The sequence below is a fragment of the Bufo gargarizans genome, chromosome 3 (genome assembly GCF_014858855.1).
Source record: "Bufo gargarizans isolate SCDJY-AF-19 chromosome 3, ASM1485885v1, whole genome shotgun sequence".
In the NCBI taxonomy this organism is placed as follows: domain Eukaryota; kingdom Metazoa; phylum Chordata; class Amphibia; order Anura; family Bufonidae; genus Bufo; species Bufo gargarizans.
In genome coordinates, this window is record NC_058082.1 from 552,355,667 (window position 1) to 552,378,632 (window position 22,966).

Below are 22,966 nucleotides of genomic sequence, written 5' to 3' on the forward strand. Positions count from 1 at the left end.
ATGACGGCTTGTGACTCTCCACCTTGGCTTGGCACAAGCCATCAGTTCTCTGAAAGTTGCAGAGTCCACCAGTTGGAAAGGGAGGGAATGCAGCACCAGCAATTTGGCCAGGAGCACCATCAGCATACTGCTGTCTCTTGGCAATCGCTTCAGTGATTGATTGCTGACGGAATGACTGACTAGGAGGAGGAGGAGCAGGAGCATCAGGACCAGCAGATGATGGGAATGACAGAGACAGACAGCTTCCTTTGGCTGAGGTGGTGGAGCCTTGACTGCCTGAAATCTGGTGCGTGCCACTGGGTGATGCAGCGGTTGCTGCGGCAGGCTGGACCACCACATTGGAGCCATGGTTCTCCCAGGCCACTTTATCGTAATGCTGCATATGTTGGCACAGGGCCATTTTGGCAACATTTGCACCCTGGCCACGCTTCACCTTCTGGCCACAGATTCGACAAATGGCCATGTTCACCTCCCCCGGCGGCTTAACAAAAAACTGCCACACCTCCGAGTAGGTGATTTTACCCCCAACACTCCGCACTGACTGACTGCTACCGCCAATGCCTCCTTGAACCACTGAACCTGTAAGCCGTGTACCGGGGTGGGCTCCCCAGGATACAGCGAGGTCAGGAATGAGGAAAACAACTCCAAAGCCAGCTTTTGCCAAAACAGAATTTTTCAAACATGTGGTAATAAACACAACCTCAAATGCTGAAAGCATAAAATAAATTTGCATACACCCAGCCCGGAGGCTGAGATCCCTGTGTTGCACAGCACGGTGCCTCTGATTGATGCCGGAGGAAATTTTGCGGTAATTTACCTACTGGCGGGCACAACTAAAGCTGCCTCGCCGTACCTATTATTACCCTGAAGCAAACACAAACTGTTTGGGTGCTTAGTATGAGTTAGCCTGCGGTGCAACACAACAGTTTACAATCTTACCGTGCTCTATAGTATTCCCCCTGCCATAACTAGTCTGGTAGCACGTGCCTGAGTATTACTTCTGAGCAAAACGCTAAACTGGATTGAGTTCATAGGGGTGTTTATCAGCTCTCAAATGTGCAATGTCCCTTTAAGTAGAGTCCTTGTAGTAACAGTAGTAAAACTTTAGGCCTGACACAAAGCAGAGACCCTAACTAGCTAACTACAGAACTGGTCTCTGTCTCTAGGCGCCAACACTGCATTGAGCTGTGTGCACAATTTTACCGACCCGGGTCTGCTCTTTATTCGCTGATAACTTGTAACCGAACAACCAGTCTTTTCAGCAAACATGAAGTCCCACAGGGTGTGCAGCTTCGTTCCTCAGCTCTTATCAGCCTTCCTGGAAACAATGCTCCTTTCCCTGGACAGGATCTGGGTCTTGGACAACGATCAGCTTCACTCAGCTGCAGCTGTGGTCACTGGGGGTCCGCTCACTCCTGGATCCATCAGATCCTCTGCTCACACACAGCTCCTCAGTCCAGCTAGCTTCTAAGATTGCTGCTGCTTCTTCTAGCAAGTTCTGAAAACCACACCTGCACCCGGGCCATGCCAACTAAGGGTTGTGTCTGACGATGTAGCTGGCCAGCTAAGACCTGTCCTAGGTTGCTAGTATAGCTTATATGTGTATACAGCTAGACCTGCCAATAGCCTTAATACAGTTCCTATGTGTATAAAAACAGGAAAAGGCAGCTCTCACCTGTGTCTTGTTGCCACGAGCACGGACATAGCGCCTGGTTTGCACTATTGTAAAACCTCAGAAAAAAGCTTGTAAAGTCCAGCTCAAGTGTTCAAGGAGTAAACTTTATTCCAGCAGCTTTAAAAACCTGCGGTACACATAACTTGTTACGCCTTTCCAACCATTGTCAATGTCAGTCCTTCATCATGACAACCGTCATAATGAAGGACCGACATTGACAATGGTCTGAAACACGAGTTTTTAAAGCCGCTGGAATAAAGTTTACTCCTTGAACACTTGAGCTGGACTTTACAAGCTTTTTTTCTTAAGTTCCTATGTTTATGTTTTAAAGACAAAAGCAGAGTTATTTACTGTGACATCATGTTTTGGATGTCATAAACTGTTATATTTTGTGTTCACAGAGGCAGAAAAAGATAGCATGCCTTTAAGATTTATTTTGTAATGTAAGGTAAGCTCAGTGTCACAGCAGAAACAACAGAAAGCATAGTGTTAATCTGTTGTTGCTGGGCAGAAATCTAGACCAATCACAGCCAGCTTCTCACACAGCAAGAGTTTTCACCAATCACAGCCAGCCTCACACACAGCCTGTCTGGGAATTTTCCCTAGCAGGAGCTGCTAGAATCATTATTCACCTTCATTTACTCCACTGAGAGCTGTGTTTTTAGGGAAGCAGAGAGGCCAAAATAGGTATTTAAAACAGTTATATAATGTTCCTACTGTTAGTATAGTGATTAGATCTGTATACTGCACCAGTTATATGTGTGTTTACTTACAGTTCCACCAAATTCAAATTGCCTAATACAAATTGCAAGCTACAATTGCAAACTAAAAAGTTCACAATCCAAATTCAAATTCCATATTGCAATCCAAATTGCATACAACCATACCAGATCATACTCAACCAATCTGCAAATAGTTACTGCAAACTGCAAACCCAGTTTAGCCAGTAGAACTGTGAAATCTCAGATATACCTCTCAGAGAGATTATAAAATGCTTAAATAACTTAAAGTGACAGTACAGATACTGAAGAGAGAAATATATCCACCATTTTATGTTTAATGACAAGATTGAACAGTTGAACCACCATCTTATGCATACCGCCATTTTGTGATATCTTCTCACCACGTGTTTTGTACATGGACTATCTGCTGCGGAGGCGGCAGTGTTATATATGAAGAAAAGTTGAAGTTAATAAAGAAGTTATTTTCGAACAATTGGTGTGCTCTTTAAACCTACTGTTTCCATGGAACGGCGCTAGAGGAATTACAGAGTAACAGACAGTCTGGTTAGACTAAAAGTCAGAGATATCAGAATTCTTCTAATGCCACAGCGTAAAAGGCACTTCATAGTGCTGCACCTGCCACAGACGAACCCACCGACTCTTGGCTGGGGGTGTCTGATGTCACTTGGGACGAAGTGGATGACCGAGTCAACCATTCAAGAACCGCTGGGTTGCTGGTCAAGACACGACCGCTAGCTGACACCGGGAGCTCAGGCCTCTCGCTGCGACTCCTGCTGCCACGGCCCCTTACTCTGCTGCGACCTGTGCCTGCGCCAGTAACATTTAGTCTGGTGCCCCTTCCCTGTGCAGGGCCGGGCACTTCTCTGTCTGACATACTGTTAGATCAAATAAATAAAACGGAAATTAATACACAACAAAAAGGGCTGTAATTTTCTCACTTCACCACACGACGGCTAATAAGCCCTTTTTCTTTTTCCCCACTAATACACGCCAAAAAAAGGCTTTAGAACATAGAACTGCGGCCGTGAACGGCAAATAATTATTTTTATTTTACCACTAATACACGCCAAAAAGGGCTTTAATTTTCTCACTTCACCACACAACGGCTAATAAGCCCTCCCCCCCACTAATACATGCCAAAAAAAGGCTTTAGAACATATATATAACTGCACTGCACAAGGGCTAATAAGACCCTAATAACAAGAACGGTTTGCTGGAATTACAGAGCTGTATAATAGTAATGTGGATGCGCAGTCAGTGCAGCAAGGTGTAATAGGATTGTTCCTATTACCCAGGATGTAACCTCCCCGACTGACCCCTGTTCTGCTTCAATTCTGTGGAATAATTCCTCCCTATCCTTTCCCTACACTTCTAATGCTCTTTCCCTGAACTTCTATTGAGCAAAATAAAAGTTTTCAAGTCTTTCCTAGCACTGTCCCTAGCGCCTGCTGACGTCTCTCCCTGCACTAAGTACACTGGAAAATGGCTGAATCCCCATGGCTGAGGCTATTTATAGGGCTGTGACATCACAGGGCTGGCTGGCTGTTGATTGGCCGCATGCATGGCATTGTGGGTGATCCCTCGTTCCCAGAGTTCCTTGCTCCATGTCCTAACATGTGCAGCAGCGATTTTAGGAAAAATTGCGATTCGTTATCATGAAGCGTGAGGAAATTCGGATTCGTGCAAATCGAATAATTCCTGAAATTCTGATCAAATTCCACTTCGTCAGCTTTGATTTGCTCATCTCTAGCGTTAATGCAGTAACATGCCTTTGCAACTTTGCTGTAACTGAACGGTATCTCAATGTCCAATGTGATCAATAACACAGGAATATTGATACAATTTAGTGCAATGCAAATGCCAAATTATAAACAGTAAATTGAAGCTTTTAGAAAAAAGGGGCACTTTCTTAGTGTTTGCAGTAGAATCTATGCTGTTGGGGTGCTGGCAATAAGCCTATGAACTTTTAGTTTTGCCAAACAAAGCTGTCTGGCTGCCCATATACTGAAGAAATGAGTTTGTGGCAGAATAGAACTTGCCAGCAGTTGTATGAACTATGAAATAGTCCCTCGCTCTCTATGCTTAGCTTTCCCTGATAAAACCCTAAAACCTACCCAATTATTTCTCCCTATTCCCTCCCTGTAGTCTCCCTGTAGTCTCCCTAGTACAGCTTGATTACTGGCTCGTGTCTACTGTACAATTGCTTTTTGGCAGACACATCCACCACACCTGCTCTCAGGTAGTAATTGAAACAGAATGGAGTTCTATGGGTTCTCAGCAGCAGGATTTGCCAGAATTCTTCCCAATCCAGGCAAGCCCTCCCTCGCAGGGTCCCTCCATCTTACTCCATCCTTCTTCCTTCCTTCCTTTAGTTTTTCCTGCCAATTTTTTGGGTAAAATGGCACTGGACTCCGTTTTTGCGCGATTCGTCCAAACCAAATTGCAAAAACTTCAGACGCATTTGGCAGACAAAATTATGTGAAATTCGTAACAAATCTGATTATTTAAGAACCGATTCGCTCATCTCAAATCGACATGCTATGGAATAACAATCACGCTCCATATTGAATGTGTGTGCAGTAGCCACATCTTCTCCGTTCTATTCACACGATCACCTACCTCTCTGGAGAATCCGCTCCATAAGATTTTGCTCTCATTGATGAACAGACGTTCGCCTTTCTTGGCGTAGACGTTATATTGGCCAATGTCTTCGAAGACAACTTCATCTGAACCATCCTCCTTTGTCAGGTGCCAGTTAATGATGGTGTAATTCCCCATCAGGTCCCCGAAATCATTAAAATCTACCTGCTCCCCAATATTATTGGTGAAATTGAGGTGCCGCAGATGTTTCAAGACCTAGAACATAAAGGAGAGTTTTACTTCGGTGATAGAAATGTCAATGAAAATCTGGAAATGTTAAAGATTGTACAATTCTACTCCAGAGCTGCACTCACTATTCTGCTGGTGCAGTCACTGTGTACATACATTACTTATCCTGTACCGATCCTGAGTTACATCCTGTATTATACTCCAGAGCTGCACTCACTATTCTGCTGGTGGAGTCACTGTGAACATACATTACTTATCCTGTACTGATCCTGAGTTACATCCTGTATTATACTCCAGAGCTGCACTCACTATTCTGCTGGTACAGTCACTGTGTACATACATTACTTATCCTGTACTTATCCTGAGTTACATCCTGTATTATACTCCAGAGCTGCACTCACTATTCTGCTGGTGCAGTCACTGTGTACATACATTACTTATCCTGTACTTATCCTGAGTTACATCCTGTATTATACTCCAGAGCTGCACTCACTATTCTGCTGGTGCAGTCACTGTGTACATACATTATTATCCTGTACTGATCCTGAGTTACATCCTGTATTATACTCCAGAGCTGCACTCACTATTCTGCTGGTGCAGTCACTGTGTACATTCATTACTTATCCTGTACTGATCCTGAGTTACATCCTGTATTATACTCCAGAGCTGCACTCACTATTCTGCTGGTGCAGTCACTGTGTACATACATTACTTATCCTGTACTGATCCTGAGTTACATCCTGTATTATACTCCAGAGCTGCACTCACTATTCTGCTGGTGCAGTCACTGTGTACATACATTACTTATCCTGTACTGATCCTGAGTTACATCCTGTATTATACTCCAGAGCTGCACTCACTATTCTGCTGGTGCAGTCACTGTGTACATACATTACTTATCCTGTACTTATCCTGAGTTACATCCTGTATTATACTCCAGAGCTGCACTCACTATTCTGCTGGCTTAGTCACTGTGTACATACATTACTTATCCTGTACTGATCCTGAGTTACATCATGTATTATACTCCAGAGCTGCACTCACTATTCTGCTGGTGCAGTCACTGTGTACATACATTACTTATCCTGTACTGATCCTGAGTTACATCATGTATTATACTCCAGAGCTGCACTCACTATTCTGCTGGTGGAGTCACTGTGTACATACAGTACTTATCCTGTACTGCTCCTGAGTTACATCCTGTATTATACTCCAGAGCTGCACTCGCTATTCTGCTGGTGCAGTCATTGTGTACATACATTACTTATCCTGTACTGCTCCTGAGTTACATCCTGTATTATACTCCAGAGCTGCACTCACTATTCTGCTGGTGCAGTCACTGTGTACATACATTACTTATCCTGTACTGATCCTGAGTTACATCCTGTATTATACTGCAGAGCTGCACTCACTATTCTGCTGGTGGAGTCCCTGTGTACATACATTACTTATCCTGTACTGATCCTGAGTTACATCCTGTATTATACTGCAGAGCTGCACTCACTATTCTGCTGGTGGAGTCCCTGTGTACATACATTACTTATCCTGTACTGATCCCGAGTTACATCCTGTATTATACTCCAGAGCTGCACTCACTATTCTGCTAGTGCAGTCACTGTGTACATACATTACTTATCCTGTACTGATCCTGAGTTACATCCTGTATTATACTCCAGAGCTGCACTCACTATTCTGCTGGTGCAGTCACTGTGTACATACATTACTTATCCTGTACTGATCCTGAGTTACATCCTGTATTATACTCCAGAGCTGCACTCACTATTCTGCTGGTGCAGTCATTGTGTACATACTTTACTTATCCTGTACTGATCCTGAGTTACATCCTGTATCATACTCCAGAGCTGCACTCACTATTCTGCTGGTGCAGTCACTGTATACATACATTACTTATCCTGTACTGATCCTGAGTTACATCCTGAATTATACTCCAGAGCTGCACTCACTATTCTGCTGGTGCAGTCACTGTGTACATACATTACTTATCCTGTACTGATCCTGAGTTACATCCTGTATCATACTCCAGAGCTGCACTCACTATTCTGCTGGTGCAGTCACTGTATACATACATGACTTATCCTGTACTGATCCTGAGTTACATCCTGTATTATACTCCAGAGCGGCACTCACTATTCTGCTGGTGCAGTCACTGTGTACATACATTACTTATCCTGTACTGAGACTGAGTTACATCCTGTATTATACTCCTGAGCTGCACTCACTATTCTGCTGGTGCAGTCACTGTGTACATACATTACTTATCCTGTACTGAGACTGAGTTACATCCTGTATTATACTCCTGAGCTGCACTCACTATTCTGCTGGTGCAGTCACTGTGTACATACATTACTTATCCTGTACTGATCCTGAGTTACATCCTGTATTATACTCCAGAGCTGCACTCACTATTCTGCTGGTGCAGTCATTGTGTACATACTTTACTTATCCTGTACTGATCCTGAGTTACATCCTGTATCATACTCCAGAGCTGCACTCACTATTCTGCTGGTGCAGTCACTGTATACATACATGACTTATCCTGTACTGATCCTGAGTTACATCCTGTATTATACTCCAGAGCGGCACTCACTATTCTGCTGGTGCAGTCACTGTGTACATACATTACTTATCCTGTACTGATCCTGAGTTACATCCTGTATTATCTGTGAGACAGGAAGTGTTTGGCGAAACATGTCGGGGGGCAGATAGCGTGTTTTAGCCAGTGTATGCATGGCTAGGAAATGATCTGTTGTTAATACAAAGAGAGAAAGTGTACCTCATGAGGGCGATTGCTGTTTGAAACAGCGCACTGTGACAATAACAGAGCGCAGTAATATAGCACTGGGGCACCGTAATAATAGGCAGCAGAGCCTCAAACAGCTAACAGTTACAAGCGCCCTCTAGTGGGATCACCTAGTAAACAGAGTCATTGGCACTATGATGAATGTATCTAGCAAGCATAGCTGATTATTTTAATCGTAGTGTTCGAAACATTTTAAGGACAAGTAATAAAAGTTTAAATTTTAGACTTAGTAACACGTGTCAATCAGGGACATCTATGGTCCTAGTGACCAATTGTAAATAAATAACATCCTGTATTATACTCCAGAGCTGCACTCACTATTCTGCTGGTGCAGTCACTGTGTACATACATAAAATTATTATATTACTCATCCTGTACTGATCCTGAGTTACAAACCATATTATGCTCCAGAGCTGCACTCACTATTCTCCCTGTGGAGTCACTATGTACAGTGGCACTCACTAGGGTCACATAAAGTATTATTACCGGAGGAAGAGAAGTGATTTGGGAGACATTGATTTACTGTGGAGACAGGAAGGATTTGGGCTTTTAGCAGGTTTCTTGTTTTCTAAGTGTCTGCCGTTTCTTAAATTAATAAAGCTCTAAGTATCAGATCCTGGAAAAACAAAGGGGAAGGAAAGCGGTGCCCTCCCTGCGCAGGATACATAGCTATAACTAGGCTTATACACAATGTATATTACTTGCTACTTGTTCTGCCATTAAATATCGGTGCACAGAATTTCCGGTCACTCTGCTGTTCAGTGCCCATTGTATATAGATTGGTGTGAACTAAGATCATCCCGGGCCTTTAAATTTATACCCTTTTAACCCCAGGTCCTTCATTGGTCCAATGTCAGGTGGCAATTAGTTTATTAATATTTTTATAGCGCTTGGAACTTTTTTTTTATACAGATTTCCAAATACTTCCATATTTCCAAATACTTTGCATAGACAAACCCCGTCTGCCTGCAGCCACCACTAGAGGGAGCTCAGGAGATTACTACATACAGATATATACAGTCACTACTATAGGGAGTTCAGGAGATTACTACAGACAGATATATACAGCCACCACTAGAGGGAGCTCAGGAGATTACTGTATACAGATATATACAGCCACCACTAAAGGGAGCTCGAGATAACTACATACAGACATATACATCCACCACTAGAGGGAGTTCGGGAGATTACTGTATACAGATATATACAGCCACCACTAGGGGGAGCTCTGGAGATTACTACATACAGATATATACAGCCACCACTAGAGGGAGCTCGGGAGATTACTGCATACAGACATATACAGCCACCACTAGGGGGAGCTCAGGAGATTACTACATACAGGTATATACAGCCACCACTAGAGGGAGCCCAGGAGATTACTACATACAGATATATACAGCCACCACTAGAGGGAGCTCAGGAGATTACTACATACAGATATATACAGCCACCACTAGAGGGAACTCAGGAGATTACTGCATACAGATATATACAGCCACCACTAGAGGGAACTCAGGAGATTACTACATACAGATATATACAGCCACCACTAGAGGGAGCTCAGGAGATTACTACATACAGATATATACAGCCACCACTAGAGGGAGCTCAGGAGATTACTGCATACAGATATGTACAGTCACTAGAGGGAACTCAGTAGATTACTACATACAGATATATACAGTCACCACTAGAGGGAGCTTGAGATAACTACATAGAGATAACTCACCTACGTTTACCATATGTAACCGGAAAAGTTCCTATGCCAAACATCCATATGGCCCCATTCACACAGCAAAACAGAGACCTACTGCTACTGAACAGAGAAACAACCACATACACTGCCTGGTGGGAGCCTAATGGCGGCATGTGCCCCTATGTGACTTCTGCAGGAAGGAAGATACACCAGACGTATGACGGGGGACAGAAGCTTCAGACATGATCTGAACAGAATATCACGTACAAGCCCAAAACCAACACCATAAAGGTAAAAAAACACGGAAAGAATAAAATGTGAGATTACCCAGGATGTAGACTGTGCCCAGAAAACATAAAACCTGCAAAACAACGCTCTGGACAAGAACACACTGACCTCGGAGCTGAAACCGCCATCTGAGCCACCAGGGGAGCTGCCCATATAATGGGATAACATGTCCTCCACACTACAGACACTAAATGGATAATCGATGGGGTCTAATGGCAGGAGCGCCCACAATCATGAGAATGGAGCAGCAGTGAGCATGTGTGACCACCAGTCCATCCACGTCGATGGGCATGAAGGACATAGTAGAGCGCAGCTCTCAGCAGTCACGCAGACAGTGAACAGAGCACCGGTCACCTGTCAATAATTTGGACACATTCAGATTTAAAAGAAATTGCAGGCAACTTTTATGCCCTAGACCAGTGTTTCCCAACTAGCGTGCCTCCAGCTGTTGCAAAACTACAACTCCCAGCATGCCCGGACAGCCTTTGGCTGTGCAAGCATGCTGGTAGCTGTAGTTTTGCAACAGCTGGAGGCACACTGGTTGGGAAACACTGCCCTAGACCACCACCATTAACCCCTTCACCATCCCAAACTACTGGGAATATCAGGTGGTAATCTGTAAATCATATTGAGTGGTTATAGACACACCCTGTACATACACACACACATACTTATTACACACACAGTGTACATACACAGTGCACACATATATACTGTACATACTGTGACATAGCAAGTTTTTTTTGGGGGGGAAGGCAGGTTTTTTCCTCCCAACATGGGCGGCTGGGCTGATTTCCAGCCAGGTGAGATCAAATACCGGACCAAAGTTTAAGTGCCGGTCTGAGTTTTAGAAGCACCTGGCTGTCCTTAAATAGGCAGCTGGGCTCAGAAGCCATGTCTCTGTTTTGGAATCTGAGGCATGGTGCCATGCTAGAGGTCTGAGAGCCACTTGTGGGGAAACAGGCCCCCTAAAGGCTGCTGTGGACGCTGAAAGAACCTGCTAACAAGGTGACTGTTTTGTGCTTTGGACTTTCCTTTGTGTGAACGAACACTAAGACTGGAAAATGTTGCTTTGTTTTTTTCTCCTGTGTGAATAAACACTGAAGTTTTGTTTTACAAACAGTTTCTTTTGCCTCTGTTCTGTGTCCGCTTACTCTGCCTACCAGAGTGAATCCTCACAATTGGTGGCTCGGAGCAGGCACACGCAGTAAGGCTGGCGTAAACACCGAAATATTTTTTTCGGGTACGGTTGGATGTCCTGGATTAAACCAGCTAAATTTAAACCTGTGTCACGTGACAAAATGGAGGCTGTAATGAAAGCTCTCATGGAGGATAATCAACACCAGCAAGAAACAAACCAGCTGCTGCTACAACACGTGATGGCTTTACAGACAAAAGGAGCGTCCCAGAGTGTCAATGATGTCCGGAAAGTGGTCCGTACGGCGATCCCCAAGATGACACCATCAGATGATGTTAAAACCTACCTGGCGATGTATGAGAAGGTGGCCACAAGGCAGAATCTACCACGAGATCAGTAGCCTGAAGTTGTCGCTCCGTCCCTGACATCCGATTCCCAGCGGGTGTATTTCGACTTGCAGGACGATCAAGTGGCCGACTATCAGAAAGTCAAGGGTGAGATTCTGGCAAGACTGGGGGTGAATGTGCTGGTCCAGGCCCAGGTAATGCTCTTGAGATGGTCAACCTGGTGGAGCGCTATGAGGCTACCCGGAATCTACAGGAGGGGTTCTTTTGGGAGGGGGTAGTCAAAACCCGTAACTCTCCACCCCAAACCCGGCGATTGGGCCCACCAAACCCACCCGGGATGGACCCAGCTCCGATAGTCTGTTGGCGGTGTCGGGAGCCTGGCCATGTACGAGCTGACTGTCCACATCAGGCGGAACTCATAGACACAAACTATGGCTTCTGTCAGTCGTTATATGCTAGGAAGCTGTGTGCAGTGGGTGCCCCAAAGACTCTGAATCACCTGTGCCAGGTGGAGGTGGAAGACAATCCAGCGTAGGCTCTGTTGGACTCAGGGAGTCTGGTGACCCTGGTAAGGACTCCCCTGGTACAGTCTACTGGGTATACTGGCCAGAAAGGGTCATGTGTATTCATGGACACTTAAAAGACTACCCCACTGCTATGGTGTCTCTACCCACGGTTGCCGGCAGGTGGACCCATGAGGTGGCCATCGCCACCAATCTACACTACGAACTTATAAAAGGGAGAGACTTCCCGGGCTTCCCGGCACTATGGCCTGCTATGAGAGTGACTAATACCCATGAGACAGGGGTAACCCTAGCAGAGTGGCCCAGCTCAGGGGGGAGACCAGAACCCTGGGAACCTGAGTCTAAAGGGCCAGCGGTAGGGGTGACCACCACTTCAGTGGAAGAGGGCGAGACAACCCCGCTAAGTGTGATGGTGGGAGACATGGAGGACTTGCCGCCGAGTCCTGAGCTGGCAGACCTCAATGTCAGCTCAGGACTTTTGGTACCACCCAACACCGGGAGCCAACCCTATCTACCTTGCCACAGTAAAAATTGCTGACAGCCTCTCCTCTAAACAGGCTGAGGAGACCAGGGAGTTCATTAGTCGGAACACGGATGTGTTCTCGGACCTTACTGGATGCACTTTCGTAATCCAACATGACATTGTCACTGAGCCTGAGGCAAAAGTCTGGTTAAAGCCATACCGAGTACCCGAGGCTCGGCGAAAAGCCATCTCAGAGGAAGTGCAGCTCATGCTGCAGCTGGACGTCATTGAGGAGTCTAAAAGTGAGTGGGCCAGTCCGATAGTCTTAATACCCAAGCCGGACGGGACGTTACGGTTTTGTAACGATTTTCGTAAGCTGAACGAAATATCTAAATTCGATGCATATCCCATGCCTCGGGTGGATGAGCTTATTGAAAGGCTAGGCCAAGCCAGGTATTTTTCTGTTTTGGACCTAACCAAAGGGTACTGGCAGGTACCCTTGACGGAGGCTGCCAAGGAGAAAACTGCCTTCATCACACCAGAGGGGCTGTACCAATATAAGGTGTTACCCTTTGGCCTGCATGGCGCCCCCGCCACTTTTCAACGGCTAATGGATATTGTACTTCGTCCACATCGGCGGTACGCCTCGGCTTACCTTGACGATATTATTATTCACAGTACCGACTGGGAAAGTCACCTACCCAAAGTACAGGCCGTAGTGGACTCCCTTTGAAAGGCAGGACTAACAGCTAACCCGATAGGGTTAGAGGAGACCAAATACCTTGGGTATGTCATTGGGAGCGGAGTCATTAAACCCCAAGTAAATAAAATTGAGGCAATACGGAATTGGCCCCGACCTGTCATTTCTCGGCAACTAAAGTCGTTCCTGGGACTGGTGGGCTATTACATGAGGTTCGTTCCCCATTTTGCCACTTTAGCGGCTACATTGACAGGGCTTTTAAAGGGACAGAAGTCCGTGATAGTCCGCTGGAATGACCATGCGGAAGAGGCTTTCTCCGCTTCAAATTCGGCCCTGTGTGGGTCTCCTGTTTTGGTGACGCCCGACTTCAAGAGGGAATTTGTGGTACAGACCAACGCCTCCGAAGTGGGCCTCAGAGCTGTACTGTCTCAGGAAGTCAACGGGGAGGAACATCCCATTGTCTTCCTCAGCCGTAAGCTCACTCCAGCGGAGACCCGGTACAGTATAGTGGAGAGAGAGTGGCTGGCCATCAAGTGGGCACTCGAGTCTCTCCGCTATTATCTGTTGGGAAGAAAGTTCCGTCTGGTGACCGACCACTCTCCTCTCAAGTGGAAGAGCCAGGCCAAGGAGAGGAATGCTCGGGTCACCAGATGGTTCTTGTCCTTGCAAAACTTTAAGTTTACAGTAGAACACAGGGCAGGCCGCTTACAGGGAAACACGGATGCCCTGTCCCAGGTACACTGGCGTGTGTTCACCCCCTCAGGGTTAAACAAGGGGGGGGGGGGGTATGTGACACAGCGAGGGGTTTTGTTTGGGAAGGCAGGTATTTTCCTCCCAACATGGGCGGCTGGGCTGATTTCCAGCCAGGTGAGGTCAAATACCAGACCGGAGTTTAAGTGCCGGTCCAGGTTTTGGCAGCACCTGACTGTCCTTTAACTAGGCAGCTGGGCTCAGAATCAAGGTCTCTGTCTTGGGATCTGAGGCATGGTGCCGTGCTGGAGGGCTGAGTGCCGCATGGGGGGAAACAGGCCCCCTAAAGCCTGCTGTGGACGCTGAAAGAACCTGCTAACAAGGTGACTGTTTTGTGCTTTGGACTTTCCTTTGTGTGAACGAACACTAAGACTGGAAAATGTTGCTTTGTTTTTTCCTCCTGTGTGAATAAACACTGAAGTTCTGTTTTACAAACTGGTTCCTTGCCTCCGCTTACCCTGCCTACCAGAGCGAATCCTCACGATACACAATCATACACTCACTACACAGACACTGCACATGCAATACTGCACACATATATACTGTATATACTGTACATACACCACACATACACTGTACGTACACACACTGCACACACATACATTGTACATACACCACACACTGTACATACACCACACACACACTGCACACACATACATTGTACATACACCACACACACACTGCACACACTGCACACACATACTGTACATACACCACACACACACTGCACACACATACTGTACATACACCACACACACACTGCACACACATATACTGTATATACTGTACATACACCACACATACACTGTACGTACACACACTGCACACACATACATTGTACATACACCACACACTGTACATACACCACACACACACTGCACACACATACATTGTACATACACCACACACACACTGCACACACTGCACACACATACTGTACATACACCACACACACACTGCACACACATACTGTACATACACCACACACACACTGCACACACATATACTGTATATACTGTACATACACCACACATACACTGTACGTACACACACTGCACACACATACATTGTACATACACCACACACTGTACATACACCACACACACACTGCACACACTGCACACACATACTGTACATACACCACACACACACTGCACACACATACATACTGTACATACACACAGTGCCCATGCACATTGTACACACTGTATATACATACACTTTACACAAATACTCGCTGTACACACTGTCCACATATACACTTGAAGTCACGGAGCCGCGGTCTGGCGCACGGCGTGTTCTGCATTTGCTAATTAAAGCGCTGCATCCTGCAGACCTGCATCCGGTAATCAGGAAAGAGCTGGAAGGATTAATAACATCAAGTGAGCAAACCGCTGCCTGCCTCATCCATCTGCATAACTGATATACTGGATAATTGGATTATAATAAAAGATATTATTTCTGGGGAAAACACTGAGGATTTCAGAACTTTCCTCCAGACAGCGCTCAGATTACCAAGATGGTGCCAGAAAACATCTCCAGGGATACAGAGAAAATGAAATCTGTGCACCATCCTGAGGACGCCCAGGTCCAGGCCTCAAGAAGGGGGATTCTGATGATAACATGTCTGGGTCGGACTCAGGGGCTGAGATCTATGGGGCCTGCACTGATCTCCTCTCCTTCTTCCCTCTTGAGTTGGAAACAGCCACCACTAGGGGGAGCTCAGTGCAAAGACATTATTATAGCTTCCTATGCAGTGAGCTCCCCCTAGTGGTGGCATCAGGCAGACAGCTTTGTAATATGTGACGGGAACCAGATTTATCCGTGTATTTAGGCCAGTTGTCTGGTGTTAATACATTGAGAAATATGGGGCATATTACAACACCTGTTCCAATGGATGAAAACGTTCTAGTACATATCTAAAACATGAAAATCCAGCCCTGATCTAGCGCTTCTCACATCTGAGGGTTTGCTACATAGATACATACTCTACTTCCATAGAGTGCGAAAAACACAAGATCGTAAAGTCGAAGTTTACAGTGTATACAATTGTATCCAATAATTGTATACAGACAATGCTGGAAAATGAAAAAAATAAATAAAAAAAACTGCACTGGTACACTGTGCCAAACTATCAGGACATGGAAAGATTGTGTTATTGATGGATTGAGGATTATCTACACTGAATACATTGTAAGAAACCATCAACTGTGCAATATTAGGGCAAGTCAGGTATTTTAAGGCTGAGTTCACAAATGACTGATTAGCTGTGGATTTCCGGTTGCAGATTTGGGGATTTGATATTTGCAGCATGTCAATTTACAATGCGGATTTCACCCTTTTCAATGTAAAGAATGATGCTGCTAATAATCTGCATCGTTGGTGCGTTTTTTTCTGCTACAGATTAAAAGCATAAATGCTTAAAAAAAAACTTGCTGCAGAAAATTCACTGCAAATCAGTAACTTGTGAACCCAGCCTTTAAGGCATGTTTTCTTTTATTATTGCATTGTACTCATTTTGAGCTAAAAATATTTTTTTTCTATTGGTCTTTATTAAAAATGTTGAACCCTTGTCTTTGTGCAGCCTTGAGTTTCTCTAGTAGCAGGATGTGAATTTTCACTATATTCGGTCAGGCAGGGAGCTGACGGGCTCCTTATCTCTGACATTATAAACACTCGCTCAGTCCTTATCTTACTGATAAGAACTGATGTGCCAGGAGTTGGACCCCACTGATCAGATATTGATGATCAGATATCATCAATATTCTACTCCTTGAAAATTCCTTTAAACTGTTCTTACATTGGCTCCATTAAAGCCAATAAGGATGACCACCATGAGAGAAACACTGGAACATATAGGTGTACAGTAAGTACCTACAACACAGAAAACACCTACCTGCCAGGCTTCCACCTTCTTTATATCTGCACATGACCCATTGGTGAAGAGCCCTTTTCCGGGCGTGCACATGTATATGTCTTGCAGTGCATGGGCGATGGAGTACACGGCTAAATACACATTATACGATATCCGTAAATGAGTAAAATCCAGGTAGGGCGTCTCCACGCTGGTGATGTTCTCCTGCCCCGTACAAGCTGTGGTGTTACTGTTCTTCTTCAATCCATCGGGCATGTAACAGTTAAACGTTTCCTCCCAGAATTCTTTGAGAAAACCATTGCTGTTGGACATTTTGGGATGCACTTTGTGCAAAAATTCACGAAACCCAGGAATCCGTCCTGCTCGCAAGGCAAAGCCGATGGTACCTCCAATGACGTGGAAGTACTCCGGGATGGCGATCAGTGAGGAGCTGGCCCAGGCTTCGCTGGCCAGCCAGATGCGCCCCGTGACGTTGCGCTTGACAATCTCCTTGATGAGGGGTTCAAGGTCAGGTCCACTGGAGAAGACCACAATGACTTTAGCTGTCGAGTTCTGGATCATGTTAACCACTTTTTCAATCTCCTCAATGGGTGAATACTGCGAGATGAGCTCACTGAAGTCTATGCAGATGTCTCGCTCTTCTGCTTCTTCTCTAAACTTCTCAATCCCCGGGCGTCCATAGTCATCGTCTGCAGCAATGGTTCCCACCCAATTCCACTGGAAATACTCAATGATGTCGGCCATCGCCGTGGCTTGTTGCTCATCATTGGGCATGGTCCTCAAAAAAGATTTGTACTGATTTTTGTTGCTTAGCAGTCGACTAGAGGAAGCATAACTAACCTGGAAGAGGAGACAAGAACATAACTGAGTGACCTGGTACGTACACTGTGTAGATTCTGTACGCAGAGGAACAAGGAATGAACTCAATGACCTGTGAAGGCTTACTCATTATCAGAAGGATCATTTATAAAAAGCTGCACTCACATACATTACTTATCCTGTACTGATCCTGAGTAACATCCTGTATTATACTCCAGAGCTGCACTCACTATTCTGCTGGTGCAGTCACTGTGTACATACATTACTTATCCTGTACTGATCCTGAGTTACATCCTGTATAATACTCCAGAGCTGCACTCACTATTCTGCTGGTTCAGTCACTGTGTACATACATTATTTATCCTGTGCTGATCCTGATTTACATCCTGTATTATACTCCAGAGCTGCACTCACTATTCTGCTGGCGTAGTCACTGTGTACATACATTACTTATCCTGTACTGATCCTGAGTTACATCCAGTATTATACTCCAGAGCTGCACTCACTATTCTGCTGGTGCAGTCACTGTGTACATACATTACTTATCCTGTACTGATCCTGAGTTACATCCTGTATTATACTCCAGAGCTGCACTCACTATTCTGCTGGTGGAGTCACTGTGTACACACATTACTTATCCTGTACTGATCCTGAGTTACATCCTGTATTCTACTCCAGAGCTGCACTTACTATTCTGCTGGTGCAGTCACTGTGCACATACATTACTTATCCTGTACTGATCCTGAGTAACATCCTGTATTATACTCCAGAGCTGCACTCACTATTCTGCTGGTGCAGTCACTGTGCACATACATTACTTATCCTGTACTGATCCTGAGTTACATCCTGTATTATACTCCAGAGCTGCACTCACTATTCTGCTGGTGCAGTCACTGTGTACATACATTACTTATCCTGTACTGATCCCGAGTTACATCCTGTATTATACTCCAGAGCTGCACTCACTATTCTGCAGGTGCAGTCACTGTGTACATACATTACATTACTTATCCTGTACTGATCCTGAGTTATATCCTGTATTATACTCCAGAGCTGCACTCACTATTCTGCTGGTGCAGTCACTGTGTACATACATTACTTATCCTGTACTGATCCTGAGTTACATCCTGTATAATACTCCAGAGCTGCACTCACTATTCTGCTGGTTCAGTCACTGTGTACATACATTATTTATCCTGTGCTGATCCTGAGTTACATCCTGTATTATACTCCAGAGCTGCACTCACTATTCTGCTGGCGTAGTCACTGTGTACATACATTACTTATCCTGTACTGATCCTGAGTTACATCCTGTATTATACTCCAGAGCTGCACTCACTATTCTGCTGGCGTAGTCACTGTGTACATACATTACTTATTCTGTACTGATCCTGAGTTACATCCTGTATTATACTCCAGAGCTGCACTCACTATTCTGCTGGTGCAGTCACTGTGTACATACATTACTTATCCTGTACTGATCCTGAGTTACATCCTGTATTATACTCCAGAGCTGCACTCACTATTCTGCTGGTGGAGTCACTGTGTACACACATTACATTATCAGTATTCGGGGATACTATATCTTCTTATGGCATGAGAAGTCTTATAGTCCAGACAACACTCCTCTGGAATTCGAGGCTATGTAGATGAGCTCTTCACTGTCATAAACCCTGTTAATGAATTCTGGGATTACATTAGTGTCCTCTGTTCAGGATCCTTATCTCTCGCTCTCTTTCTTGCATTACACCGACTTTTCTGCCCAGCCGGGTTTGAGAATCATTACAGATCATGTCTTCCTCAGTTTTGGTATTTCTGTAGTGATTAGTGTGGTTATAGCACCATCTAGCGGTGTTAAGTTGCATTACACTTTGCTTTTCCTGTTACAAAGACTACTGCATTGTGGGTGGTGCAAAGCATTGTGGGACTGCAAAGCATTCTGGGAACGAGAAGCCTCCAATCACCAGGACACATCAGCAGAGCTTTCCTGTTGCATATCTCCTTCTCATACTCCACCATCCTTGTAAAATCATATCTGGTTGAGAGATATACCTTTGTTTTGGGGATATTATGTTATGCAGAGCTGTTCAGTCAGTTGTAATTGTTATTCAGGGAGTTGTTTCTACTGTTAGCTAGACATGTAATCCTATGTATAGGCAGCCATTTTGCCATGGGCTTTCACTGTCAATGCAAATGTTATAGTACATGCTATGCTATAATTTATACTTATACTTGCTATTTGTATTCTTGTAGTTTTACTAAACAATCCTGTTTTGCCAATAAACAAGTTATACTATAAAGAACAGTCCTCCTATTTGGAAGACAGGAATGGTTTATGTCAGACTGAACACTGTGTGAACCTGTATGAATACAGAACAGTAAAACAGTTGCTAGTCACCAGTGATAGTGGATCTGACTATAGGGAGCCACCATCACACATGCAGTTCTCCGTACAAGATTGCAGCGGCTGCCATATAGTCACAAGAAGTGAGAGTGCAGCCCCAAGCAAGTGCAGCACGATCCAGACCACTCTGAAGTCGATTACTACCTAGACTGAGTCCACACAGAGACATTAAGCAGCCAGCAAAAGGTACACAATGTCCACTAGCCAGGCATCATCATACAGGACCAGGTCTCGAGCAAGCTGCTCTAGCAAGTCCTCAATAAAAGAAAAGGCTGTTCTTGCCTATGCAGAAGCTGAGGCTGCAAGGTCTTCCTTTACTGCACAATAGATGCAACTAAAGAAAGAGAGCGTAAAAAGAAAAAAGAGAGAGCATGCCTGCAAGCGTCACTGGAAGAAGAGAGAGCATGCCTGCAAGCGTCACTGGAAGAAGAGAGAGCATGCCTGCAAGCATCACTGGAAGAAGAGAGAGCATGCCTGCAAGCGTCACTGGAAGAAGAGAGAGCATGCCTGCAAGCATCACTGGAAGAAGAGACAGCATGCCTGCAAGCGTCACTGGAAAAAGAGACAGCATTCCTGCAAGCGTCACTGGAAAAACTTGCCACAGAGAAAGTAGCCAAAGTAGAGTTCCTAAAAGCCTTGGAGTTCCCCGAATCCCAGAAATACAGCGCAGCACGTCTCAGAATACATCCATAAGCATCCCAAGACAGATGACAACTATGATCCAGTATATCAGCCAGCCTCTACAGAGTGCCAATGATCCTACTTTAAACCAAGGTACCTCAAGCAAGACGGTATGCGACAAAACGATGCTGACCACAACTACCTCCCTAGAGAACAGAAGCTACAACCTTCGTTTTGACTTAAAGGGACAACCTTTGCATCAGAACGGTATTATACAGACTTCCCTAAGCCAGAAACACCTAAAAGGTATGGCGATACACCACACATGCAGCATAGAAACAACACACCGGGTAGTATTGGCGTTAACCAGGCCGCCATGGACTTCGCTAAGTTCTTTGCTAAACGGGAGCTGGTTACCAAAGGACTTATAAATTTCACCGATCGCCCCGAGAACCACAGGGCATGGCGAGCCCCCTTCCAGAACGCCATAAGGGACTTAGATCTTTCCCGTAGTGAGGAGTTAGGTCTCTTGGTAAAGACATTAATATAAACTATCTGGGAAAAGGCCTAAAGATAGTGTTGGAAAGGCTTGATGAGTGTTAAGGGTTAATAGAAGCTATAAAAAATGCTTTATATAAGATAATTGATAATTTTCCCAGAATAGTGGGTAGGGGTCACCAGAAGCTTAGGGAACTCAGTGATTTGTTGATATAGAGATGGCTCAGGCAGAAGGAGATCTGCCGGGGCTAGCATTCCTGGACACCGCCAGAGCTGTCAATCTCATTGTCCAAAAACTCCCTTTATAATCTACAGGAGAAGTGGATAACGCATGGTTCCCATTATAAACAGTTTCATAATGTACCATTCCCCCCCTTCGTGGTTTTGTAGACTTTGTTACTCAACAGGCGAGGATTAGGAACGATCCCAGTTTTGACTTTACATTGTCATGTTCCACTACCCCTGGTGTCAAACCTCATAAAACACTAGTGGCAGTCCACAAAACGAATGTTGCCTTCACAGGTTCTCCTTAAAGGCCGTTTAAGTCTTCTCAAGAAGAGAACAAACTCAAAGATCTTAAAAAAGAATGCCCCCTGCACAAGAAATCACATCCTCTACTAAAATGCAGAGCCTTTAGGGAGAAGTCTTTAGAGAACTGCAAAGAATTCCTCAAAGAAAACAACATCTGCTTCAGGTGCTGCACTACAATATCGCACTTCGCCAGGAACTCTAAGGTCAACGTGACATGCACAGAATGCGGTAGCACAGAACACAATAAAACGGCTTTACACCCTGGACCACCTTCTCAGGTATCATCCCAAGCAGGGGAGCATGACAGAAAGCAGATAGACACCGACATAGATACCCAAGTAGTCACTTCTCACTGTACAGAGATCTGTAAAGGACTCGCAGGAGGGAAGTCCTGCTCAAAAATCTGCCTTGTCAGAGTTTATCCGGCCACTGAGATGAGGCGATCAAGGTATATGGGATCTTAGATGATCAAAGCAACCGGTCTTTAGCTAAATCCGCCCTCTTCGACACCTTCAGCATCGTAGGGCCCGGTTCTCCCTACTCACTAAGGACATGTGCAGGTACTGTTGAGATGGCGGGGAGGAAAGTAAGTGGGTACAAGGTAGAGTCTGTGGATGGTCAGACCTGCTTGTCCCTGCCAACCATACTGGAGTGCAATCACATACCTGACAACCGGTCTGAGAAACCTACACTAGAGGTGACAGCATACCACCCCCACCTGAGGCGTATAGCTCACCTGATACCGGAACTGGACCCAGAATCCCTGATAGTCTTACTCCTTGGAAGAGACATACTACTAGTTCACAAGGCTAGATGACAGATTAACGGCCCCCAGCCGACCTCAGTCAACAGTATGCTTACCAACACACTTGAAAAAGGACGTCCTTCCCTATTCCAGCCATGTCATAGCAGTTTCCTGATAAAAGAATTGCCACACAGAGCTCCTGTGCCTTGTCCTTTTGCAGATCCCTCTTGTAAAGACCACGCCTGCGAAGGTGAGCAAGATCACTTAGGGTGCACAGTCTTCCACAGGACAAGAGAAGACAATGGGGTTGCAATGTCCATAGAAGACAGGCTGTTTTTGGATATCATGGATCAAGGAATAGTAAAAGACAAGTCAAAGAGCTGGGTAGCACCTTTACCGTTTAAACCCCGAAGAGAATGTTTACCTAACAACAAAGAACTTTTCTACAGTCGATTTATCTCCCTCAAACATAAACTTCAGAGGACACCAGAGACGA

At 45.1% G+C, this 22,966-nt stretch overlaps 1 protein-coding gene across 1 annotated transcript in view; it reads right to left on the reverse strand.

Moving 5' to 3' along the window:
* CASR (calcium sensing receptor) overlaps positions 1-22,966 on the reverse strand; it is a 165,777-nt gene that overhangs the window by 22,726 nt on the left and 120,085 nt on the right. The window contains exons 5-6 of the mRNA XM_044284124.1: positions 16,874-17,692; positions 5,038-5,274 (exon numbers count right to left, since the gene is read on the reverse strand). Of these exons, the coding sequence (XP_044140059.1) occupies positions 5,038-5,274; positions 16,874-17,692 (1,056 nt within the window). The remainder of the gene's footprint in view (positions 1-5,037; positions 5,275-16,873; positions 17,693-22,966) is intronic.